The sequence below is a fragment of the Amblyomma mixtum genome, chromosome 2 (genome assembly GCF_055824585.1).
Source record: "Amblyomma mixtum isolate Tamu chromosome 2, ASM5582458v1, whole genome shotgun sequence".
Classification (NCBI taxonomy): Eukaryota; Metazoa; Arthropoda; class Arachnida; order Ixodida; family Ixodidae; genus Amblyomma; species Amblyomma mixtum.
Genome location: NC_143013.1, coordinates 67,368,439 through 67,395,376, shown reverse-complemented (window position 1 = coordinate 67,395,376; position 26,938 = coordinate 67,368,439). Strand labels below are relative to the sequence as shown.

Here is a 26,938-nt window from a genome sequence, read left to right as displayed (position 1 = left end):
TTCCGCATATATGAGAATTAACCCATTACGCTATCGAGTCACACCCTTACAGAGAAGCTGAAGTGTCTCCTCCAATTTTTTAAGCATAACACTTGCGAGCGTCGCTTCATGTTTGTTTTTCCTGGCCGCGCGCGCTGAATGTAAACGCACAAACGGGCGGCTGCTATGCTTTCACGTGCTTGTCTCGACATCCGGCACCAATGAACCCGCTTTCCTCATTTGCTATCCTGATTTAGCCGGCGCCGTCGTGAGGTCGTAAATCTCGGAGCCCCACGGCCAAACGAGCAGTTGCTGCGCAAATAGGAGGAAAAAAAACAACCGCTGGCAGCACGGAAACTGAAGTGGTTCACGTATAGGCCGCACAGGCCGAAGTCAGCGGTGAGCTATGCGAGCCAACCGCACAAGCCAAACTGTTGGCAAATGGAGGCGGCCAGAGACGACTATGTGTGCGTCTGACGAAAGCATTCCTTCATGAAAATTCCTTTTTACAGTCCGTAGACGGCTTATGGAACGTCCATTGAAAATTTTAGTATCTTATTCGTGTATCTTTGTATCTTATGCGCTACCTGGTACCCATCTGTTTTTTAATGGGTGTTAGATATACTCTGCTCTGGTGCTCGCTCCTCTGAAGTGAAATTCTTAGAAAACAGGCCTTTGACCCCCAACTCGAGTCGGATATTCTTTTTTTTAATACATTAGCGATGACGCTATTTGGCCAACCTGACCTTTCGCCATTGAAATAAATTATCATCATCAGGAAACGTTTACAAGGGAATGAATCGTGCATCGTATTAACGATGTACTACACCGCAGAGGTTGGTTTCTTGTGGCACGCATCTGAAGACTAGAAGCAGCATCTTCTGTCTAACGACGCACACAGCCCACTCCGAACTCGACCATTATATGATTAGGCGCACAATAGAATTTATGCCTCTGTCACATTTATGTTAGCAGTGCCGCGGTGGCTCAGTGGTTATGGTGCTCGGCTGCTTACCCGAAAGACGCGGGTTCGATTTCTTTGGAGGAGAAATTCGAGGCCCGTGTACTGTGCGATGTCAGTGCTCGTTAAAGAACCCCAGGCGGTCGAAATTTCCGGAGCCCTCCACTACGGCGTCTCTCTCATAGCCTTAGTCGCTTTGGGACGTTAAACCCCATAAGCCAAACCAAACCAAACTAAACCAAACATTTACGTTCTCCCAGTAGTCGAAATGGTAAGCCTGACAAGAACTCCTAGCTGTGTAAATGGCATGGGATACGAAAACCTGCTTTTTTACGGTCTCATCACGCCATGTAATAGCGCCATAGACATCAAGTTCATTTCCAACGCCGATCAACACCTTCACGTTCTGTATCTTTTTTACATCAATATTCTATGGCAACGCGTACATATTTATGACTGGTGAATATTTCGGGCGATAAACATTCGCGACTATGTTTCGTCTGAAAATGTGAGGAATATCAAGGTTTTCTTCATATTTTTCGGCCCACCTGCTCCTCGGCAGCGAAAGAGAATTCACTAAACTTATTTTTTTCTTTACATGCATAGGACGCTTTGATTAAGTAACGAATAAAAATATTTTTAACTCTTGTGTTTAAGAATTTGAAAGCTTAAAATTCGTTCTGTCGGGGTCCTCACAAGTGTCTTTAGAAGTCAGAGGTTAGGAACGGGCGTTAAGTTTTTTTTTTATGTTGTTTTTAATCCGGCAACGCCAGCGGCGTGGGAACTGGTGGCAAGTGTCGACCCGATGCATCACTCAGACACGCATCACTGTACTCCCAAAATCTTCACTGCGCCAGCGTCCTTTGATTCGGTGATTAAACCGATTTAGTGTCGCGTTAAGAACGTACTGGGGCGGAAGGTGTACCCGCGGCCGGCCCGCACTCTTTTGCTCTACAGCTTAACGACGCCAGTACTGCTCAGAAATTTCTACGGAACAGGAAGGCTGCTCCCAGTTTTCGCAACCCGTATACACCAACTCCAGACGTCCGAAAGTGCGTACGAGTTGCACAAAAAAAAAAAAGCTGCATGCTGCAGGCACCCTACTGAGCCCAAAAAAGTTCTGCACCTCATAGCAGCAGAGGGAACACGGTAGCAGCGATAATACTAGCCTTAGTGCAGTACAGGCAGCTCCAATATGAAAAGAACGACTTTGAAATGGAGTTTAAAAATTTGGCTGTACAGCGGTTGTAATAAAACCTATCGTCAGAAAATTCGAAAGGAATATTAAAGATAGATGCAGCTTGCATTAGAGTTAAAAATTAGTTTTAAATTTTAAAGCAGTGTTTTTATTTTTGTTTTTTACTTTTTTATACGTTTGTACTTTTTCTTTGAGATCTACTACCCACAGAGTGTTCCAATTTTATACAAAGGTAGCAACAAATGGTTCAGAGAAGTAGAACTATAATTATGTTCCTACAACAAAAATCTAGATTTTTTACGTCTTTTTTTGCTTTTTCTGAAATTTTTTCTGCAATATTTTATGAAACATAAAGAAATTCTCTATCAGATGACTGAAAAATCTCAAAACTAAATTTTTTGACCAAACGAACTCTAACCCCACCTTAACAAAAGAGTGGATTTTGTTCCTTACGTACATTGAATTCGAAAACTGCTGGTGAGCAATATCCATCCAGAGGAAAAGTATTTGAAACAAAAGGAAAAATTGTGACTTTCACTCGTTTCTTTAGAGTAATTCATCGCTTGAATGCGGGCAATGTGACGTCTTCCATATTAGAGCTACCTGGATTTATCGGGGCAGCAATTTCGAAGCTACGGGAGTTAATTTTTGGGATTAATCTGAGGGCCTTTTAAAAGACCACAAGCCTTAACTGTATGAAGTACTAAATATAGCCCATACTCCAAACACGAAAAAGCTTATTATGGAAGTGAAAAGGAAGTAAGTTCTCCTGTAGCGCACTATCTTTTAAGGGCAGGGTAGGCCGCCCAAGTTTCGCGGCAGATTTTGAACACTAAATATACGGAATGCCTACTCTTAGCAACGGATGCGTATTCCCACTACAACGCATAGTCACTTCATGCAGTTAGCAATGGTACGAAGCTTTTAAACACAACAACAGAGGTCTTGAGGTTAGCAAATAGAGGAGATTGAAACCTCAGTTGTAATCTTCATAACTACTCTAACTTCACATGTTTTGAGGAGAGATTATGTTTCCGCTGCAAACCTTGACGGTGCACTGAAGAGGAATCTGAACTCGTCTTTTTATCGCGGGAAGTCAATCTACATGTTCCGAGCATTCTTAGAAACTGCGATTTATTGCCCTGTGTGGCTGATTTTCCTAATTAAATCGAATTAACGTCCGGCTCCCGCCTTTTTTTTTTAATTCTCCCTCGCACGGTGGACGGAGTCGACCAACGCGTGGAGTGCCTTTCAGCCAGTCCCGCGGCGGCTTGCCGCTCTGCCATCGGCGGAATAATACGTAGTAGTCCGTAGAGGCAAATAGTCCGCGCGTATTTTTATTTCTGCGGGCTTATTTTGCGGCTATATTATCTGCGAATGAAACTATTTATTCACGGAAACCTAAAAAACAAAATAAAGAGAAAGCAAAGCCTCCACGGAGCTGGCTGCAAGGCACTCCACGCGTTGGTCGACTCCGCCCACCGTACGAGGGAGAATTTAAAAAAAAGGCGGGAGCCGGGCGTTAATTCGATTTAATTAGGAAAATCAGCCGCACAGGGCAATAAATCGCAGTTTCTAAGAATGCCTAGAACGTGTAGATCGAGTTCCCGCGGCAAAAAGACGAGTTCAGATTCCTCTTCAGTGCACCTTGAAGTATTCCGTAATTTCCGGGATGGAAAGCTACGCCAGGGCTTGGGCAGCATACCCTGCACCTCAAAGGGAGTGCGCTAAAGGACAGCTTCCTCCCTCTCTACTCCTGTATAATGTCATTCGTATTCTGAGAGCATGATTCGTTTATTTCACAAAATCTCGAGAAAAAAAAGCAAAAACCGTTCTCATCTTCACTGAGATGAGAAAATCGAAAATAAACGGGTTTACGTGTCTTATGAGTTATTGCATTCGTCTCTTGAGAAAAGTCCAGGCATCAGATTCTTAAACACGGCCGCAACATGCATTGTCTCTTCAACATAGCTTGTCCATTTCATTTCATTTCATTTTATTACCTTAAAGGCCCCTTAAAAGGGGTGTTACTTAAGGGGTGGCAAGAGTAAAAGCACAAATTCACAATGACAGGAAAGTTTCTACATTATCAGTGAAAAGACTTGGGCAAGTGATGATGGCAACGTTGTTTGGAAGGCCGTTCCAGTCTGCGGCTGCACGAGGAAAGAAGAAATTAGAAAAAGTGACGGTGCGTGATCGTGGACGGACAACTTGTAGGTGATGGCTGGTGCGGTGAGATATGCGTGCGGCTGGAAGAATATAAGGTGCGATGTGCTTAGGGCTGTGGAAGAATTTGTGAAATAAAGACATGCTGGCAATGCGACGGCGGAGCGATAAGGGTGATAATCCGGATGCTGATATCCTAGCTCTCGCGAGCTAGGATATCAAACATCTTTTCGGGCGCAGGAACGGGACTAAATGCGTAAGACAGGGTAAGGGTACGACAGTCGATTCGAAGAGCAGGCAATCATGGAAGGGGAGGGATGTAGAGAGTCAAGTGGGCGGTTGAAATAAAAAAGTTTTGGGTGTATAAAGGGATCAAAGCTGGCGCAGGAAAGATTTAATTGACGAGATGAGAAATAAGTCTTTGTACTCCTGAGGAGATAGCTACCTAGTATGGTGGTTATGATATCTGTAGACCCACCTAATTGTGTATATTCTGATTTCAAAACAAGCCTGCAAGTCGCGAAGCAGCGCATAGTTCACCTTCTTCGTTCCGCTTCCTGTGGCTCTTGTCTGCGCTGTTTCTGAGATGAATGTGCAAGCGAGCCAGCGTACAGCTTGGATGTGATATGCATGGTGCTTCCACTTTCACTCGTGTGCTTCTACGGGTGCTGATGCTCCACCCTGTTGTGGTACCATGAGGCGTTAGAAAGATTTGGTACAGCAAATGTAAGTGCGGCATACGACGGTGTGCATATTGGCTACTGCTCATGGATATACCTGAGGAGGTTTAGTACTGCATTGTGCGTGCCTTGTCTAACGCATCAAACACAAGCTTTTCCCTACAACAGTATTCCGAAGGCAATCATGGGCAGCAGACCGGATCAATTCCCTAAAGGAATATGGTTTGTTGTTTTTTCCCCTCAATAGAGCTTTTCCTATTTTATACAGAGGCCCGGACGCAGCAAAAGGAAAAAAAATTGTAAACCTAAGCTTACTGCCTTAGCGCATTAATCAGCTAAAGCTGTTACAGCTTTGGTTTAGCCATTTAGCCCTGCGTTTGGCCGTGGAATCCGCACCTTCAGCCTTAAGAGAAATCCAAACCGGGCTCATGCGAAGCAGCCAAATCTGGTCTGGCCATCTGTCACATTCTACCCTCTCTCTCTCTTTCCTCTCTCGTTTCCCTCTCCCCGAAACGTAGAAAGGGGATTTCCTTGTCTAGGGACCCTGTCTCCACCCTTCACGTGCCCCAGTTGGTTGGTGGCAATTTAGTTTAATTTAATTATATCTAATAACTCACTGTGTAATAAAGGTCTTACAGCTGACGCCATAGATTCCAACGTAGAATGCAAGGTAGAAGGCTGTATGGCTAAACCAAAGCTACGACGGCTTTCGCTGTAAAAAAAAAAAAAAAAGCTTTGTTCCTTGTGGGCAGTTGCAATGAACTTTAGCGCATCCGATGAGGCAGCATTTGAAGCGATGAATCAGTAAGGTGTCATCATCATCATCATCATCATCATCATCATCAGCCTGACTACGCCCACTGCAAGGCAATGGCCTCTCCCATGTCTCTCCAATTAACCCTGTCCTGCGCCCGCCGCGGCCACCATATTCCCGCAAATTTCTTAATCTCATCCGCCTACTTAATTTTCTACCCCCCCCCCCCCCCCCCCCCCTGCTACGTTTGCCTTCTCTTGGAATCCACTCCGTTGCCCTTAAGGACCAGCGGTCATCTTGCCTTCGTATTACATGCCCTGCCCAAGCCCACTTCTTCCTCTTGATTTCAACTTGGATATCATTAACGTGTGTTAGTTCTCTCACCCAATCCGCCCGCTTCCGATCTCTTAACGGTACACCTATCATTTTTCTTTCCATAGCTCGCTGTGTTGTCTTTAACCTAAGCTGAACCCTATTTGTTAGCCTCCACGTTCCTGCCCCATAGGTGAGTACCGGTAAGATACACCTGTTGTATACTTTTCTCTTGAGGGATATTGGTAAACTGCCATTCATGATCTGAGATACCCTGCCATATGCACTCCACCCCATTCTTATTCTTCTAGTTATTTCCCTCTCATGATCTGGATCAGCTGTAACTACCTGCCCTAAATAGACATATTCTCTTACTACTTCCAGCACCTGGCTACCAACTGCGAACTGCTGTTCCCTTGCTAGGCTGTTGAACATTACTTTAGTTTTCCGCATGTTAATTTTTAGCCCCACCGTTCTGCTCTGCCTGTCCAATTCATTGATCATGCTTTGCAGTTGATGTCCTGAGTGACTTAGCAAGGCAATGTCATCAGCGAATCGCAAATTATTTAGGTATTCTCCATTAACTCTTATCCCCAACTGTTCCCATTTCAGGCCCCGGAATACCTCCTGCAAACAGGCAGTGAATAGCATAAGCGAGATCGTGTCTCCCTGCCTGACATCTTTCCTTATTGGAATTTTATTGCTGACTTTATGGAGAACTATGGTAGCTGTGCAATTGTTATAAATATCTTCCAATTTTTTCACATAACACTCTTCTACGCCCTGATTTCGCAATGCCTGCATGACTGCTGAGGTTTCTACTGAGTCAAATGCTTTCTCGTAATCAATGAAGGCTATATATAGGGGTTGGTTATATTCTGCGCATTTCTCTATCACCTGATTGATAGTGTGAATGTGGTCTATTGTCGAGTATCCTTTACGAAAGCCTGCCTGGTCATTTGGTTGATTGAAGTCTAAGGTTGTCCTGACCATATTAGCGATTACCTTAGTAAATGCCTTGTAGACGACAGACAGTAAGCTGATCGGTCTGTAATTCTTCAAGTCCTTGGCGTCTCTTTTCTTATGAATTAAGATAATGTTAGCGTTTTTCCAAGCTCTAGGTACGCTCGAGGTCCCAAGGCATTGCGTATACAGGGTGGCAAGTTTTTCGAGCACAATCTCCCCTCCATCCTTCAACAAATCTGCTGTTATCTGATCCTCACCGGCTGCTTTCTCTCTCTGCATTGCTCCCACGGCTTTCGTAACGTAACTCACGAGATCATACTCACACATTTGAGTCAAACTCACTGCGGCACCAATACCTTCAATTACGTTAAACAATTTCTGACGGACAGACTATCCTACATCAGAATACAGGACGAAGAGCACGGACCTTTCCTGCTCGGCACGAGGGGGACTCCACAAGGCACGGTGCTGTCCCCTCTGCTATTCAACATTGCCATGATGCGCCTACCCGCCCTACTGGGTGCGGTCGAAGGGGTCCAGCACGCGCTGTACGCCGACGACATCACCGTCTGGGCTACGCAAGGGCGCCTGGGGGATATGGAGACCAGCCTGCAAACGGCCGCCAGCATAGTGGACCGCTATGCTTGAGACTGTGGTCTGCAATGCTCCCCGCAGAAATCGGAATTCGTGCATTTGCGTCCCTCGCGCACATGCTCGACCCAAATCAATCTCTCGTTGCAAAGCGGTCCCACTCACGAATCCAAGGAAATCAGAGTCCTCGGACTTTTCATACACAACCAGCGACGCTGCGACACAACACTCGCCAAGCTCCGGCAGGTGGGGGACCAGGTGGGCCGCATGGTCCGCCGGGTTTCCAACAAGCGCGGTGGGTTACGATGCGAAGACGCCTTGCGGCTGGCGAACGCATTCGTGACCAGTCGAATCTTGCATTCGACTCCCTATCTCCACCTGCGGAAACAGGAGGAGGGTGCCCTCGAGGTCATCCTCCGCAAAATCATGAAACGAGCGCTGGACCTCCCGGTCTCTACCTCTACCAGCCGCCTTTTGGCACTGGGGATGGTTAACACTTTTAGGGAGCTTCGGGAGGCCCACCTCAACAACCAACAATACACTCGTCTCACAAAGACAGGGTCGGGTCGCCGCCTTTTAGCCCGACTTCCCATCCAGCACACTCAATTCACAGAGGAGAGATGCCGCCTTCCCGTACACTGAAGACGCGCCCTCCACGTGCGGCCTCTCCCCACCAATATGTCCAAAGAGGATCATAATGGCAGGCGCCTGGCGCGGGCGGAAGCCTTGGACCGCCATTTTGGGAGCAAACCAGGAGTCTTCTACGTGGACGCGTCCGGCCCGGACCCCAAGGGATGGTACGCGGCCGCGGTTGTCCACGAGGGTAAAACAGCAGACGCCCTTACTTTCAAGGCCCAGTCAGCAATTCACGCAGAAGAGGTTGCCATCGCTTTGGCAGCCTCTCACACCTCCTCCAAATACATAATCACCGACTCGCGAGGGGCTTGCCGTAACGTCACGCAAGGGTGGGTTACTCCCCTAGCTTATCGCATTTACCAAAATTGAAGCCGAGACTCGGATCCCGCGCACCGATCTCTCGTTTGGGCTCCAGGTCACCAAGGCGTCCACGGAAATGAGGCAGCCGACGCCGCCGCCCGCGCGCTCTCTCTCCGGGCATTTCCCACGGGACCCGACGCCGACCAGGACACTGATTTCAATCCGATTTATACTTTTAAAGAAATATGCGAGTATTACAAATCCACGCACCAAACTCTTCCCACCCCGTGCAAAGGGCTGGGGAAGGTCAACGAGCGGGTACTCCTGCGCCTGCTCACCAACACGATGTTGTGCCCGGCAACTCTGCAACATTTCGATCCTCAATTCGATTCGACGGGCGGTGCTCACACTGTGGGGAGGTGTCTGACACTTACCACATGGTGTGGGCCTGCCAGCAGAACCCATCCCTACCCCCTATCCCAAACCCCACTAGAGAGGACTGGGAGGCGACTCTGTCCGGTTGCTGCACCCTCGAGGCCCAAAAGGCCTTAACGCAGCGCGCCCGGGCTGCGGCAAACGCCAATGGGGTACCGGTCTAGGCATCCCACCTAGTGGTTGTAAGGGCGTGACCCTTCAGGTCACGACCCCCAACACCTCTCCCTATGATTTAATAAATGTTTTCACCACCCCCACGGCTTTCTTTACTTCCTCCTTCGTCCCATTGCTGTGTTCCACTGCCTCTCTCAGTAACATTCTGATTGCAATCGCTACTGTAGAGATTTGTGTAAAATTCTTCGGCTACTTTAGCTATCTTATCCATATTGCTAATGACATTGCCTTCTTTGTCTCTTATCGCATGCATCTCGTTTTTACCTATGCTTAGTTTTCTCTTCGCTGCTTTTAGGCGACCTCTGCTCTTTAGAGCATGCTCGATTTTCTCCGTGTTAAACTTCCTGATGTCGGCTACCTTGCGCTTATTTATTAACTTCGACAGCTCTACTAGCTCTATTATATCTATGGAGTTAGAGGTCCTCATGCTTTGCCGTTTCTTAATCAGATCCTTAGTCTCCTGAGATAGCTTCCCGGTATCCTGTCGAACCATCCTACCGCCTACTTCTACGGCCCACTCCGTTATGATATCTGTGAGACGATTGTTCATTGTTTCAACATTACGGTCGTCATCTTCAGTTAAAGCGGAAAATCTGTTCTGCAGCAAAATCCTGAATTCATCTACTTTCCCTCTTAATGCTAACTCGTTAATAGACTTCCACTTCACTAATTTCCTGCGCTCCCTTTTCAAATCTAAGCTAATACGAGATCTTACCATTCTGTGGTCGCTACAACGGACCTTTCCGAGGACCTCCACATCCTCTACGATGCCAGGCTGAGCGCACATTATGAAGTCTATTTCATTTTTAGTCTCACCATTGGGGCTCTTCCACGTCCACTTCCTGTTGGCTCGTTTGCGGAAGAAGGTATTCATGAACCGTAAATTATTTCTATCTGCGAATTATACTAATAACTCTCCCCTGCTATTCCTAGAACCTATGCCGTAGTCACCTACCGCCTGGTCTCCAGTTTGCTTCTTGCCTACCTTCGCATTGAAGTCGCCCATCAGTATAGTGTACTGTGATTTTACTTTGGTCGTCGCCAATTCCACATCTTCGTAGAAGGTTTCAACGATCTGGTCATCATGGCTCAATGTGGGCGCGTAGGCCTGAACCACCTTCAGCTTATACCTCTTATTAAGCCTAATTACGATAGCTGCCACCCTCTCGTTAATGCTATAAAACTCATCTATGTTGCCAGCTATGTCCTGATTGATGAGGAATACGACGCCTAGTTCTCGTCTATCTGCTAATCCACGATATCCCAGTACGTGCCCGCCCTTTAGTACTGTATGCGCCTCATCTGTCCTCCTAACCTCACTAAGCCCTATGACATCCCCATTAATACCAGCTAATTCCTCCAACAACACTGCTAAACTAGCCTCACTGGATAAGGTTCTTACGTTAAACGTTGCTAGGTTCAGTTTCCAATGGCGGTCTGTCCGGAGCCAGGGATTCTTAGCACCCTCCGCTGCGTTACAGGTCTGACCGCCACCTCGACCAGCTGCTCCGCAGCCACTGGGGACTGAGGGCCTAGGGTTAATTGGGTTGTTCATAGAAGGTTGCGGCCAAGTGCTACACCAGGGTGGCCAAGTGGCGCCGATACGTGTCGTCTGTTACAACCATCATGACGAATACCTTCGCTCAAGGCCGCCTAACGGCGCCAAGGTACCCGTTGGTTTGACACATTTGTGGATTTGCCATGTTTTAGAGCGAAATCTCTACTCCTCCTGCACAAAGCTGAACGTCATGTGGCTATGAAATTTCACCTTCAGACAAGGAGGAGCGCTGGGTTGGCTCTGACGTCGAGCCACGTGACTCGCCAATAACTTAAATAAACAGCAGTTGCTAACACTGAGCCGCGGTCCACGGCGTCTTGTATTACTCCGCTGGCCAATCGTAACTGTAAACAAAATCAGCTGTTTAATGTTTGACTATATCAGACAATTCATGTATCAGAATTCTAGAGCTCATAATTTTTGTTGTTGTGATAAAACTTCTTGTTTAGGTAACAATCAAGAAGCGTTTAAGCAGCGGCCTATGTTTTCGCCGTGGAGGAATTCTGTGCGCGGAGGCTGAATGTGGGCGGAGCTTCACTGCCGACTTGAGTTGTATCCGACTATAGCGTTGAGCCGACGGCGCTCGCTCACCTCGCAACTATCGAATTATGCGTGAATCGCTGCACCTCCCCACAGCTGCGTATGCGGAACCTACGGCACTATCATAACTGTCGGGAATTGCGTGACGAGCCGTTCGCTATATAAAAGCGTGCGGCACGTGTTTGCCTTCACACTATAGTGAACTAGAATACTTTCTAGTGGCGCGACCGGCGGCTGCTGGGGCCAGCTCGGGTGAAGCGAATTGACACTGACGGCCGGCAGGGGCGCTGCTGCGCCTTTTCCTAGCCTCCGGCGCGCGCGTTGGCAGGACATGGCAATGCGGTGTGTGGTTTAGCTCACTTTGGGCGCGCGCTGTTACGCAGATAATTTCACTTCAGCGTTCGTATCTTGCTGTTAAGTAGTGATAGCAGTGAGCAGGAACTTTGTTGCACCAATGACAGGAAATTTGACGAAGCTATGGCGATAAGAAGAACTGATTCCCACTGTTTTGCGCCAGGCTGCCGCACCGCCTATCCGGGCTCGTCAAAAGCATCGTTGTTTGCCGCAACAATATATATCGGATAGCTTCGGTTGAATATCATTTCATTGGGTAAATTTAAGTCTTAATTAGCTGCCAATAAAAAGTTACTTGTGATTCGATAATGAACTTCATGCTGTAGTTTCAAGACATATATCGATGGATAGCTTATTTCGAGTACGATTGAAGTACGCTAATTGCAGGTCCTAATTAAGTTCCGTTAGTTAATTATGACAAACAAATTCGCGATACAGCAGCAACTCATATCGTTTAAAAGGTCTCAACGAGTAGAATCCAAAAACAAATGATAAACCACGCAAAACCGAGCTATCGCTCATCTATCTCGGTTGAACCATGATTAAACCACTTCCACTTCGTTGTTTAGCTAAATCTTGTATTAACGTAACACTTTGAATGGTTCTTAGCTGTACATGCATCTCATTGTAAGATTGTTCTTGCAGGACCGTTCATTCATGGTGTTATTCAAGTCATGACATCACGCTTTCCAGCTGAAGCATTGCCTCCTCTGCATCAGCCAAGAAGTTGAATTGTTTTCTGTCCTTTCTGTCAGAGTGGGAACGCCACACAAATGGGCAGCGAGGCTTTCTAAGTCATTCCGCAGTAACTGGACTGCGTGTAACACTATGCAGTACCTTATCGCTGTTGAAGTAATGACAAGCAGGGTGAGCCAAGACCCCGTGGAACATCTTTTTGGCATCGTCAGGCAGTCATCAGGATGCAGTACTCATCCTACACTTCAGCAATTCATTGCTACAGTGAACTGTGTCAGCTTCAGCAACCTTGCGCACTCTGTGTCAAGAGGAAACTGCGAGCCCGCTGTTCTAAGTTCACTCTTGAATGCAGATGCTGGTGAGCAGGACACTTGCTCTGGGAGGGAGAAACTGATTGACATATTTCTCGATGCCGGAAACTTGAACGCAGCCGACGCACTGCTCGCAAAAGCTGTGCCTGACCATTCTTCCGTTGTTGTGGCATCAAGCGACGGCAGGCTAACCTTTTAAATTGCTGGTTACGTCGCGCGAAAGTTCGTTATTCAATTGGATGCCCTGAGCACGCTCAAACCATAGCTGCAGAAATAACTGCATTTTACCTCACAACTCGTCTGCATTTCTTCACGAAGTGCATTAACGGAGCCAGCGATAGCAGGCGTCTATGTTGTGTGTGTCCTTGTCCCGTTTTGCGCTAACTCACATACCGCGCTTCAAAGCACCTTAAATTAAATAGGTGCTGAACCAGTCAATGGCAGGGAAGTTGTGGATTTTCGCAAACAATATTTTTTTTCTTATCATTTCTGCACTGAAGTCAGTTGCAAATAAAAGCTTCATATGGTGTTCATGTGTACATACATCAATTTAATAATTATTACTAAATCAACAACACCACCAAAACTCACATCATAGCGGTAAATAGATCGTATCTACAAGCGCATTGACTTCTCTAAACCATATATGAGCTCAAAATTCCGCATAAAATTTAACTTAAACGGTTTGCTTCTGAAAGTGGGTGAGCAATAAATGACGGTGGGTACACACTCTAAATGGCATTGCTTTCGGGTTTTGATCTTCAAACCACAGTAATGGTCGCGCAAAGAATCTGCTCCGCATGTGATGCTGACCGCTTGGCATTCTGCGATGGCATTTCGCGCCACAAAATCACTCTGCAAGTTGGAGTTTGGTCAACGACGCGACAGTAGTAACGTTGTATCCTCGCTTAATTACGTGGTTTTCGGACACGCGTTTTAATCCTTAACAAGGCTAGTCATTGTAACTAACAGGTGGAGAACAGCAAGAAAGAATAAATGAGCGATTCTAATTAGTAAATGAGCTGAAAAACGCAAGATAACAGACGAACTTTTCAACACTCCGCGAATTCCCGTGCCTAGGAAAAGTTGCGGTGGCGCCATCTGGTGGCGTCTGTTGGAAAATGGCTTGCCTGCGCCTCGCCGCTCGCGCCACTAGAGAGTATTCTAGTTCACTATACTTCACACAAAGCCATGGATGAGCCTCAGCGCACAGAATTCCTCCACGACGAAAAAGTAGTCCGCTGCTTAAACGTTTCTTGTTACCTAAACAAGAAGCTTATCACAAGAAAAAATTATGAGCTCTATAATTTTGATACATGGATTGTTTGATATAGTGAAAGGTTAAAAAGCTGATTTCGTTTACTGTTGCGATTGGCCAGCGGAGTAATACAAGACGCCGTGGACCGTGGCCCAGTGTTAGCAACTGCTGTTTTTTTTTAAGTTGTATCCTACTATAGTGCTTCGACGATGTATCGTCGCCGTCAAGCGGAATACGATGATCTTTACAGTATGAAAAAGCGTCAGGTTAGACAACCATTCTTGACAGAGCTTTCGCTCGTCTTATTGGGTTCAGCGGGATTGAACCACTGCTAATTTTTTTAGGGTTGCCTGAACCACCGTGACCTGAACCACAGCCTGACCTAAACCGAACATTTAAAGGGGTCGTGAAATGTTTTCCGAAAATTTTGAACGACGTATGTGTTTGGAATTCTGACCCTTCATTCTATAGTATACCTTGGTTCGTTTCACCATCTGGGTGGACTAAATAGCGAAAAAAACTAAATTTCGGTTGCCCAGCGCGCGTCCCCCTCAACTCACAGCAAACGTCATCTTAAGAAGCCAATCAGAGGCTTCTGTCGTCAACACAACATGGCGGCTTAGCGAGGCCTGTTGAGCCATAGTTGACCGAGGTCACAGAACTATATTGATTCGAATGCGGCGTCAAAATGACCGTCGCCTGCTCAGAATGGAGCTGCTAGCTGTTAAGCATACACATGCGCGAAAACTTGGCCGGCGCGCCGCACCAGTCGCCGCTTGCGAAGTGCCGCCTACTGCAAGCCGGGACACACGGAGCGGCAAGCATCTTTGCGCCGCTGGACTCAAGCCCGGCCCACATCCGGTGTAACACTTTGCCACCGCACACCAGCGCCTGCGCGCTGCTTGGCTTCTGAAGTTCGCACCAGAAAAGACAAAATAGTGATGTTATCAGAAAGACTGCCTGCTGTACTCGAGCGGCGACAAAGCGTGCCTGCCCGTGTAGCGCGCTTTCGGCAACGGCTCTGGACGCGGGCGCGCCGGGCGACGAACTGCACTGCTCTCTGGCTGCCCTGGTCGTCGCTAGGCCTGTTTCGCATCGAAGCCGCGGTGGACAGCACTTCGGAAGTAGCCTGGGTTATAATAAAATGCCTACTCTTGGCATCGCTTTACTGTCAACAGCATCGTCTCACAACAAAAAATATGGTCATTTTTGCGATGCGTTCGGTAGCGGAGCTAGCGGACGCCAGGCGCGCGAGCCGGACCGCGACGGCCGGGCAGCGGCAGCTGAGCGGCGGTTGTGACAAGAAATTTGCTCGTATTACAGTTGCTACTTCTACCAGCAACTCGGTATTGTTCAACGATCCTAAAAAATGATCTATTTTCCACACTTCTTGCTCCCAGAGTTTGTTATTTACGCGAAGAACAATCTTTAGCTCATTTTTATGACGCCAGCGGACGGGATCCAGGCTGGCCGGCCGGCCTGCAGACTCGATGTATTTCATATTCGCACCAGAAAATACAAAAAAGCCATGCTATCAGAAAGGCTGCCTGCTATATTCGAGCAATGACAGCATGTCGAGCTTTCGGCAACGACGCCGCCTGCGGGCGCGCCGGACGATGAACTACGAGGCTCCCCGGTGGCCCTGGTCGTCGCTAAGCCGACCTGGTTTTGCATCGATACCGCAGCTGAGGGAGCTTTGGAACCGGTCAGCGCTGTAAAAGGTACTACTCTCGTCACTCCTTTAACTGTGAACCTGTCCCATAATAAAATAAAGATATTCTCGATTTCCGCGACGCCTTCAGAAGCGGAGCTAACAGATGCCAGGCGAGGCGCGACCAGGCAGCAAAGCGGCCATCGGATGAAATTTGCTTGTATCGCAGTATTCAATACTGTCAGCAACTCGGCATTGGACAACGATCCTCAAATATGGTTCATTTTTGGCATTTATCTATCCCAGGGCTTGTTATGAACGTGAACAAATAATACTAGCGTGTTTTTCTGACGCCGGCGGCCGGCATGCTGACAGGGCGGCCGGCCGCGCCCCTATGTCATTATGACGCTCGCATTCTGCTCCTTGTCACTGCGACCCGCCGCGTGGGGCCTGTAATTGACATCGGTTGGGCGCAGACGGCGAGCTGCTGTCGGTCGTTGTTACGCCGTTCTCAACGGCGCGTCGCGCGCCCGGCAAGTAGCAGTCATGCCGAGAGCCTGCGACACCTCTGCCTGCGGAAGCCCCGACCGTGAACCTCCCGAACCCGGTCGTGGACTCGAGTCCTCATCTCCATCGCAAGGGGCGGTTTGATTCGCAGCCCCCCACGAAAATTACGCCTAATCCTCTTTAACGCTTGGGGAAAGCATTTTTTCTGCAGCGAAGAAGAGAAGCGCGGAGCCGATGCGCGCCACGATAGCCGACTCGTTCGTATCGAGTTCATGTAAACAGAAAGGCGTCGAGATGGGCTCACCTAGCTCAACTCGATTCTCTGACTCAAACCGCCGCTGTCAAGGAACACTACCTAAACAAATTCACGTAAGCAAGGCTACATCGAGCCGCTGATACTGGAGCCACGGAATATAGAGAAGCAGAACCGAAACCGAAACTGATCCCGGGTCAGTGATCGATCTAAGACCACATGCTGCAGCTTAACGTAATTGGAAAACTTTGTTTTACTTTTTGATTATTTTATAAAGCTATTATTTTAGGGCAAATGACAGTTAAAGATATCTGTACGTTTCTAAAGATCTTAAAATGACGTAGTCGAGTAATGCGTAACGGTGGCGCATGGTCGTTTCATGGACGGTGTGGTGTGCTGGCGCCAGCGGTCGAACAGCGTGAGACTGCCACGTTCGAGTGCGGCTGCAGTTACGGAAACGCCGGGACATACTGGCTGTCATCGTCGTATCTCACGGTCGTGCTCTGCTGTCTTCTTCTTTCAAGTTCCACCCGCGATGCAATCTTCGAAGCCGCCAACAATGAACGACCAGCAGTCGGCGGAGAAGAGCCCTCTTCGACACCCCAAGAATGCCACGCGTGACGAGCCTGAACCCTCTGCCTCCTTGCACGCCGAGCACCAGGATATTGTCATGGAGGTGTTGCAAAATCCGAACGCCCTCAGCACCGAGCAGATGAGAGAGCTGGTGCTTTCTATCTGCCAGAAAGCCATACAGGGCCCCCAGGAAGCTGATACAGCTGTTCAGGTCAGCCGCTTCTTTATCGAGAAAGACAGTGGTGAGATGTTTCTAGACCTACTTCTAGGCGCCTGCCACGAATGGTTCGAGAAGCGGAATGAGCTCCTTATGCCACTGAACGCGCCCAATCAGGTGCCGCATCGGTGGACGGGCTATGTGTCTTTTGTGGCCGGGCTCGTGCTGGAACTGCGGAGACACAGCAAAGCAGGAGGCCGCAGGCTGTTCCTGGCCAAGCTGTTCTGCGACTGCTGCCACGCCATCCTACAGTCCCCGTCGCTGGGCAACGCAGCCGAGATGGGGTGCTTGCGGTCAGCACTGACGAGTACCGGGAAGGCCGTCGAGCGTGACGCCCCCCAGCTCATGCGGTCCTTGATGGTGCGGCTGCGGGAGGCATGCGTTGAGCCCGGCCTGTCAGGCGAGGCGCGTAAGACTTTGCTCGAACTGGTCGAACTGCGCGCCTCTGGATGGGAGTTCAACCCCAGCCAGCAGGAGTACTACCAGAACACACCCTCTGATGTGAGGTGTGATGTGTCAGCAATGATTGCTTTGCTGGCAGGCAGCTTTTCTTTTTTTTTCGGAGTGAAAACCCTTTGACAGTACTGGGAATGTTTTTTGTTTGCTTAGCAATGTGTGCAGCCATTTGTAACTTTTAGTCATTAAAAAGTACATTTTGGTAAAAAAAATAAAAGATGTCCAGGCTTAGCTTGGTTAAGCCAAGAATGCGTTGCATATTGCGCGAGGTATTGCTTGGCGGCACTCGATTTTCTCAGCAAAATGGATGGATGGATGGGTGGGTGCATAGAGTTTCTTACTATTACCTAGAGGGAAAGCTGGCGGCGCTGCCCTTCAGCCACCGTGGACGCCCAAAGCATCATGGGGCGGTGAGCTACTTGTTGCGGGACAGTCGTAGTTTTTCGGGAACACAGAGTGGTACTACTCAGACGTTTCATTTCAAAAACGTTGTTCGTGTGTGCGCAGACGACTTTCGCGCGACCGCAGTGTGCAAAAACCATAGTAGTGAAAACGCGACGACACACGACGCCAATAAAAGGTTTTACTCTTCTGAAATGCCATTAAAAAACCTCTTAAAGTATCTAAGCAACATTTTTTTTTAAAACATATTTACTTTTAAAAATGCGCTTGTTAATTACGAAATATTAGTTCTTATAGTGTTCATTGCTTGGCCAATAGGAGAGCGAGTCGTCTCTTATTTTGGGCAAATTTTGCACTTAAATGCTTTTCTGCTCGTTTGTTGCAATCATTAGACAAGATTTTCAATGTCAGGACGTTTGTAGTTATCAAACAGCTTTATTTCTTGATTATTTTTTGGCCAAAAGTTGCAGTTCCGCAACAAGTAGCTCACCGCCCCATGATGCTTTGAGCGCCCATGGTGGCTGAGGTGGTCACGTGGGGTCTCCATGCAAACTCCCATAGACGGCTTGCCAGCTTTCCCTCTAGGTAATAGTAAGAAACTCTATGGGTGGGTGGATAGATGAATGGATATGGATGGATGGATGGATGGATGGATGGATGGATGGATGGATGGATGGATGGATGGATGGATGGATGGATGGATGGATGGATATGGATGGATATGGATGGATATGGATGGATGGATATAGATGGATATGGATGGATGGATGGATGGATGGATGGATGGATGGATGGATGGATGGATGGATGGATGAATGGATGGATGGATGGAAAAAACTTTATTGTCAATAAATTGGTGTTCTTGGCCCTTGCGGGTCACTGGGCGCCGTGGTCGATCCTTGGTCCAGGATGCCGCACTTGACTGCTGCCATCGTGGCTCGGCGCACAAGGAATCTGCGCTTCCTCGTCCTCGCTGGCCAGTAAGTGCTCCCACAGCATCACACTCGGGTTTATTCTTGGCTCTAAGTCTCCCTTAGGGCAGGTCCATGTGATATGTTCTAGTGTAGGTTTACCCTGACACCACGGACATTCGTCTGCATATTGTGGAGGGAAAATCTTGTGTAGTTTGTGCAGGTGTGGGTAGGTATACCGGTTTGTAGTCTGCGCCAGTCTACCGCCTCCTCTTTGGTGAGCGTTTTGTGTGGGGCTGGGTAGCGTTTCCGCTGACCCCTGTAATGATCGAGTATATCTGAGTACGTGGGGGTAACTGGGTCAAAGGTGCCTGTGGTGCAAAGTGCTGAGTCTGCTCGGTTGACGTATCCTCGAGCTAACTCGTCTGCTGACACGTTGCCCCTCATCCCCTCATGTCCCGGAACCCAGACTATTCTATGTCTAGTGTCTTTGTGTCTTCTCGTCGTGTGTAGAATATGATTGGCGATGCTGTCGATCCTGCCTCTTGTGTAGTTTCTACATGCTTGTTTGGAGTCCGTCACTATATTGAGGTTGTGTCCTGTTGCGTTGCCTTGCGATACTGCAAGAGCAATGGCGGCTTCTTCAGCTGCTTCTCAGCAGCTTTCGCTCCGTGACGTATGGGTGGATGGATGGATAGGAGCGCCCCCTTTTTTCCTTTCTTTTTTTTTCTTTTTTTACGTGGTTTGGTGACGTCACGTCACCACGTGACGTCACGTGGTTTGGTGGCTGCCCGGCCGCGCCCAAGGGCTGAACTGAGTGATTGCAATATGCTACGCATAAAAAAAAAAGATCAGCACTAGGTGCCCACGGCAAAACCACAAACGAGGCAGTACAAGGGGATTATGGGCTGGGCATCGAAGCACGGGAAGCTAAGAGTAAAATGCTATATGAAGAACGCCTGAGGAAATTGGTTGATAACAGGTGGGCAGCTAAGGTATTTAAATATTTATACACAAAGAGCGTTGACTCAAAGTGGCGGAAAAGAACTAGAAAACTAACGAGTAAGTATGCCGGTCATGAGGACGGAGAAAGAAAGCATTAAACGACAGGTTAAAAACGCGGAAGTTAAAAATTGGATGAATTCAATGGAAAAGAAACATAGTGTAGAACTATATCGATACTGGAAAAGGCAGATCAGGAGAGAATTTTTCTATGATAACTCTAGAGGCAGTGCCCTACTTTTTGAAGCTAGGTCAGGCTGTCTTAGAACGCGCAGCTACAAAAAGAAATTTAACGAAGAAGATGACACATGTGCAGTGGTGCAGTGCGTGGTAGATCTGTGGAAACAATTGAACACCTCATAATCAAATGTGATGGTATCCATCCGGATGTCGATGCGGGCACAGTCACTCTTTCTGAGGCCCTAGTGTTTAAAGATAGCAATGGTCAGGTAAATTAATCTGCAGTGGAAGTTAGCAAAAAGCGATTGGAGGATTGGTGGCTGAAAAGCAGAGCTGTGGCATAAGGTTAGAATTTTAGGAAACCGTAGGTAAAGATGATGGCGAATCTTAATGAGAATTCATACTGGTGAACAGCGCAAAAAAAGGCGGGACAACAACAAGACAAGCGCTGACTATCAACTGGGTTTATTGAAGGACGGAAGGGTATATATACAAAAACAAAAACATAACACAAAGAAGTAAGAAGATAGTGTGAAAAGGGCCGTGAAAATCAAAACTTATGTCACATGTGAAGTGATGTAAGCCAATTCCTTGTTGCTAAGTGCCACGGAAGGACTGCTGATGCATTCGACACCTTGCCTGTGGATGTGATGCGCTTCCATTATTTCGCGCGTGAGTTTATCTTTATGGCGGAACAGAACTTCAGTTTTCTTGTACTCCGGTGCGCACTTGCACTTTTTGCAGCGGAACTTTGTGCGCGGAAGCCCGCCGTCCTGTTCCAAAAGTTCCGCTGCAAAAAGTGCAAGTGCGCACCGGAGTACAAGAAAACTGAAGTTCTGTTCCGCCATAAAGATAAACTCACGCGCGAAATAATGGAAGCGCATCACATCCACAGGCAAGGTGTCGAATGCATCAGCAGTCCTTCCGTGGCACTTAGCAACAAGGAATTGGCTTACATCACTTCACATGTGACATAAGTTTTGATTTTCACGGCCCTTTTCACACTATCTTCTTACTTCTTTGTGTTATGTTTTTTGTTTTTTGTTTTTGTATATATACCCTTCCGTCCTTCAATAAACCCAGTTGATAGTCAGCGCTTGTCTTGTTGTTGTCCCGCCTTTTTTTGCGCTGTTCACCAGTATGAATGCATACCAACTCGCCCAGATCTCAGCCTTACTTAATGAGAATTGCCAACACAGTAAACAAAAAAAATAATAAAGAACGAAAAGCTGGGCATGGGGGCAATTGCCACCACCCCGTTTCAAAGGGGGCGCTCCTATCCATCCATCCACCCATCCACCCATCCAACGCAAAAAGGCAGCGATTTCGAACGGGCTTTATTAAATGCAGACTCAATATTGAGCCGAAATATTTCGGAATTAGCATGTCTAATGTAGCAGTAAAAATTGAAACCTGGCAGCTTCATTTTCTTTTCACAACCCCTTTAAGATTGCCGCATGAAATGCCAAACCGCATGTTCATGATGTAACATGTAAGAAAATTGAGGAAGCCGCCGCAGTGGGTCAATGGTTATGGCGCTCGGCGGCTGACCAGAAAGACGCGAGTTCGATCCCGACCGCGGCGGCCCAGTTTCGATGGAGGCGGAATTCTGGAGGCACTTGCACTGTGAGATGTTAGTGCACGTTAAAAACACCCGGTGGTCGAAATTTCAGGAGCCCTTCACTGCAGCGTCCCTCATAGCCAGAGCAAGACCTACTAAACTTGAGCCAGAGTCGCTTTGGGACGTGAAGACCAACGTTACTAGATTACTGGTGAAGACCCTATAAAACCAAAACCAGAAGTTCGAAAGGCTAACTTTTTTATTTATTGCTGTAAACTGTATTAGTAAATGTTATTTTAATTTATATAATATTTTGTTTTGTTTTAATTATTTTTTTAAAAACGACTTTATTTAGTTTTACCCGTGTTGGTAAGCTACTAGCGCCCTCAAACTTCTTGTCTATTTAGCGGTTTGCTAGGCCTAGGAAGAAAAGGCCACATCGTCCTATCGTCTGGCAGCGGACGGTTTTTATATCAATTGTGACGCGTATTTCTTTGTATTGTTCTGAATGCATGATGGCGCTATTCGTGACGGCGAGGTGTAACAGAAAGGTGAGGCACCTGCTGTTCCCGTTTGAGGTTATTGCATGCAGCAGATCTGGATTTTTCTGTGTCTATCCAACTCTCTTATCTGTGTAGTTTTCCATGGCACCACCGGTCTATCATCCAATTGCAGACTTCTCTGGTTCTTCCGTGTGCCGTTTCTCGTTAGTTCTTGGCGGATGTCTGGAGATCATTTGTCAACGACAAAACTGACGCGGTGCATATGCATCATGTATGTTTCCTACGATTAATGCTGCCGGCGCAGCGGCCGAACGCATGTGCTCCGACGTGAGCTCCGAAAGCCACGAGGAAACCGGTTTACGGCGCCCGACAGCCTTTTTTTTCTTTATCTCACCCTAGACACACACACAAAACCGAAACCACAAACACACTCATATTCGCGCTTCCTCGTTCTTTGGCTTCTGCTCTTGACGTTGTTCTCGGTACGGAACATCACTTCAGCCGACGTTTCGTCTCCAGTCGCATCGAAGAGCTAAAGCCTCGCTCTTTTCCGAAGGTATGTCGTAGAGTCCTTTCTCTCTTAGGATGGTCGTACGGTTTTCAGTGTCAAGTTCACCAGCGGTCAGGTCTACGGGGAGTGGGGTCACTGACATAATTGGAGCGACCCTACTGAGCGCCGCCGTATTTCGAGTGTTCGTTGGCTTTTCAATTTTCCCTGGAGCTTCTCATCATGCTCAGGCACTTCTTTGACTGTCATGACTGCTAAAAGAGCATAAATGTGCAAAATGTATTCGTCGAGCGGGACGCTTTTTGGAGAAACCCAGTGAGTACGATGCGACGGGGGAACGTTTGCACGTTATGCGACCTGGATAAACTTAACGCGTATGCAGAGTTCAAGTTGCGGGCCTGTAGATGATGGATAAAGCATCCATTACTAAAAGCAACAGTATGAAATAGCTTTCCTGGCATGAGAATTAGATTTGCTGAGAAAGTGCTATGTGTAACTATCATTTAAGAATGGTATGCCTTGCTATACTGCAAAAGGTTGCTTATTTCACAGCAGTCACTGTTGACATCTTCACTTTCCCCCTTAAAAATGTAGGTTCTTTCATGCACTTTGAAGTCCGAGTCAGCTGCTGTATGTGTCCAACGTGTGATCGTGCTTTACTAAACTGCTGTAATGCAGAAAAGACATACCAGCTCAGATTTGGTGCCACTTATGGAGGGTTATGTCTATAATATTTTAACCCAATCACGTATGATGAATTTCACTTACGAATTAAAACGTATAGTGCATTGAAGTTTCAGTAAAGTGCTATGTCCATGGCATGGTTACAAATTGTTAGTTAAGTAAAGCAGTGGCCATGAAACTGCCCAGTTCCAAAATAAAGCATTTCAGGCTTCAGCACATAGTGATACATATGCAAAGGTATCCTCAGCTTTTCATTGGGCATGAATAGTACTTGTTTGTGATTGGACCAAGGAAAAATTGGTGCTTGGTAAGTAGAAGGCACAAGCAGCTGAGCATTATGTCTTAAATACCTGTCAAAAAAGATGCATCTTTGCGCACCACCCTATTCCTTGTTGAAGGTGAAGAAGGGGCAGCGGCGTCTGACATCCTCCCCTATGAATGGGCCATGTGAGCACCCAGTCAAAGGTGCACATTGATCTCGTAACCAAGCAAGATGCATGACCGCTGCCCGGTCCACTTGTATAACATTCTTATTGATTATTGGCTTGACAAGGGAGTTTTCAGTTAAGAGAAACACTGCATTTGCAAAAGGATAAATTTTTTGAGCTAGCAAGTGCATCAGTGAAGAAGGAAGGAAACTGCAACTTGGACGAGCTGAGAGCAACGAAGGTGATGCACAGAGCACTGTCTAACGACTGCTGTAAAGATAATCAATTTCTAGCCACCAGCACTTTATTCATCACATTCTTTGCTCTTATCCCGTCCAAGTTATGCTCGTTCCTTCATTTGTTGCCATTTAACTGTATGGAGTTAGTGCTCTTATAGAGCTGTCTAGAACAGTGAAATATCTGAAGCAAGCTCATGAGGCGAGGGAGCATAAGTTGAAAGTATAGTTCAGAGGTGATGACGCTTTATACCTTATCTAAAGCACCTGCTTTGATGGCTATGTGGCTTTGCCATTTGGTGCCCAAGCCCAAGAATATTGATTGAGGCATGGCCACTGTGACAGCGTTTCACTGGAGGTGAAATGCGAACGCACCTGTGCGCTGTGCAATGTCTGTGCATATTATTGGTTGAAGTTTATAAGCGTGCAATGTTTCTCATAGCCTATATGCAGCTTTGTGACATTAGACCCCATGCATTGTCGGCAGCAGAGGTGATCAGGATGATGATGTGCAGCAAAAAATTTATTTTGGAGTAGTCACGTCGGCCACTTGCATGAAATATCTGAAGGTATAAGAGGATGTGCATTCATCATTTGCTGATGACAATACTAGGCAACTGAGTTGCAAGGCAGCTCTACAGTAAGTTTTCTTACGAGAACCTGCATACTGTGAACTTCTGCTGGCGATTGTACATACATACGTCCTTATTGGTAGAGTGGTCAGTAGATACGTTACATTTTTGTCCCTTTGCCAATGGGCATTTGTGCATTTTATGTGGGCTGTGATGCACCTTTAAAGGGACACTGAGGAGAAATTGAAGTTGGCTTGTATAGACAGAATACCAGCTCCTGATTACAAAAACGCCACTCATACTGACAACAAAGCTCTTGTAACGTAGAAAAGAGCAAGAACCAAAAGACAGGTATCGCCGCCACAGGCCAAACTCGCAAGTACAAGCATGCTGACGTCATAGGACAAAGCAGTGTTGCTAGAACCAATGGTTCTAGGAACACTAGGACCCGAGAAGCCACAAATCCCTGAGGCGCAGCCAATGCATGCGCAAATGTCCTTGACGTCGCCAGATGGCGCGACGTGCCCGGCAGCTACTCGCGCTCCTGAAGCATCGGGACCAATCAGCGCCTGTTTTCCGGTGGTAGGCGGGCTCCCGGTATTCCGCTAGCGGTAACAAGGTACACGGTATGCTAAAGGTGTCTATTTGCGAGAACTTTGTTGACGACTTCGAGAACAAGATCCATCGTAACGCTGGCAAAACGCCAGTGCAAACGTAATCGAAGCGACTGTAGCGACGGCCGCAGTAGCTGATAGATGCCTTCAACGTGCGGCCGGCGGTAGCTTTCTTTTCGGCTGCTGCTAGGCCGCACTGCTGGCCGCCAGAAATCACGGAGTCTACGGTACGTCATGCGTACATCATGTTTCACGTCACTTAGTCCTGTGTCGTCATAGGAGAATCCCAAGTTTGAATCAGAGCGGCGGGAAAAACTTTTTCAACTTCGAATCTAAATTTCTTAGAAATAAATGCATCTTTGGCTGCCGGCCAAGTGGCAACAAAGCCATGACATGCCGAACTATCGGATTTTACTATAAAAAAAAATATTAATAGTGCTCTTCTCAGTGTCCCTTTAAGAGTGAAGCTTCCACTTTCTGTGCATGGCCATAGTTCTGTCCAAACAAACATGAAGCACAGGCTCTTGGAGCATACATCTAGCTGACACTAGTGCATTAGGATCCTTATAGGTTGCTAGTGACTCCCTTTATAATCTACCCACCAGTACCAAGTTAATCAACATAGCAGTACGGCAACATGCAATGGCACGGTGGCATGAGGGGAGAAAGATGCTGATGCAAGTAAAGTAATTGCAACAGGAAAGCTGGAGAGGTAATTCTCTTGCTCTTTGAGCAGCCCGTGTACATAAATGTGCTGAAGTGTGGGTGTGTTCGTCTTGTGTACAGCTTGCTTTGTGTTTCACTGTTACACAAATGCCTGCATTGTGCTTCACCAGCTGTTCAGAGGTTGTTTGATTAATCAAGGGGCCATTTATCGTTTCGATTCAAAGCAAATATTTTTCAGCCTGAATGTAGCATATCTAGACCTCTAGAAAGTCAGTTGTTTAGTTTGCCAGTGGAAAACACCAGCAGTTCATTTTTCACATGCATATACAATTTTTTTTACAAATTACCAAGAAAGTTCGAAACTAATATAAAACCACCAGGATTTGTGAAATCGACACCCTATAGGTATGGCGAAATCATTTTGTTTTTCAAAGACGCATATGACGCAAGAATTCCAGAAAAAGAAAAGAGCTAGATATTAGTAGCGGTGGCATAATCTGTCAGCAAGAAAGCGACTGAAGATGTGCGACCAAGCTAAATGTCTTGAGATATTTTTTTCTATGTTCACTAGTTGGCATAAAAAAATTGCCGTATATGCAAGGTGAAGGATGCTCATTTCACCGGAAACAAATAAGAATAAATTAGTTCGAGCTAGAGAACACTCTGAGAAAAAGCTGTGAGTTCACAATGTACAGAATTTTGTGTAGTGCACCGTAAATGGTTAGGAGGTAGAGAATGTAATGTCAGTTGGATGTGGAAAGCCTGGAAAAGGGAGCTGTTTTAATTGGTACTCTAGCAGGTGCCTTGAATGACACTGTACGGTGGTACTATGACTCCATTGTACTTATTATGGCCAACTCAGTTAGTCTACTACTGGACAGAAGCCTTTTATTGGCCTCCAGTTACTGCTCTCTTGTTTCAGCCGCTTCCATTCTATGCGAGCGAAGTTTCCTGGGTATCTCACTCCATCTGACTCCTTCACCTCTCTCTCTCTCTCTCTCTCTCTGTAACCATTGATTATCTGTTTCCTGGATTAAGTACCCTGTTCAAGTCCACATACTCTTCTTAAATCCATCTGGAATATGTAATAAGGGAGTAATCACTCATTGGCATCCACCCGAGTGCAGCCATACGGCTACAAAATA

The 26,938-nt window shown here is 47.0% G+C and overlaps 2 protein-coding genes across 4 annotated transcripts in view; both read left to right on the top strand.

Annotated features, from left to right (window-relative positions):
* Window positions 1-16,670: 16,670 nt before the first annotated feature.
* Window positions 16,671-17,732, top strand: LOC149359626 (MIF4G domain-containing protein-like). Its single transcript, XM_089569091.1, has one exon. The coding sequence runs from the start codon at window positions 16,816-16,818 to the stop codon at window positions 17,647-17,649; it is 834 nt and encodes a 277-aa protein (XP_089425217.1). The 5' UTR covers window positions 16,671-16,815; the 3' UTR covers window positions 17,650-17,732.
* Window positions 17,733-22,016: 4,284 nt separating this feature from the next.
* Acat1 (Acetyl-CoA acetyltransferase 1) overlaps window positions 22,017-26,938 on the top strand; it is a 436,280-nt gene continuing 431,358 nt past the window's right edge. For 2 of the 3 annotated variants that reach the window (XM_089571769.1, XM_089571767.1), the window contains exon 1: window positions 22,017-22,133. In XM_089571769.1, the coding sequence (XP_089427895.1) occupies window positions 22,095-22,133 (39 nt within the window). In that variant the 5' untranslated portion in view covers window positions 22,017-22,094. Of the gene's footprint in view, window positions 22,134-22,542; window positions 22,642-26,938 lie in introns of those variants that run through there. The other variant, XM_089571770.1, reaches the window with a different exon arrangement.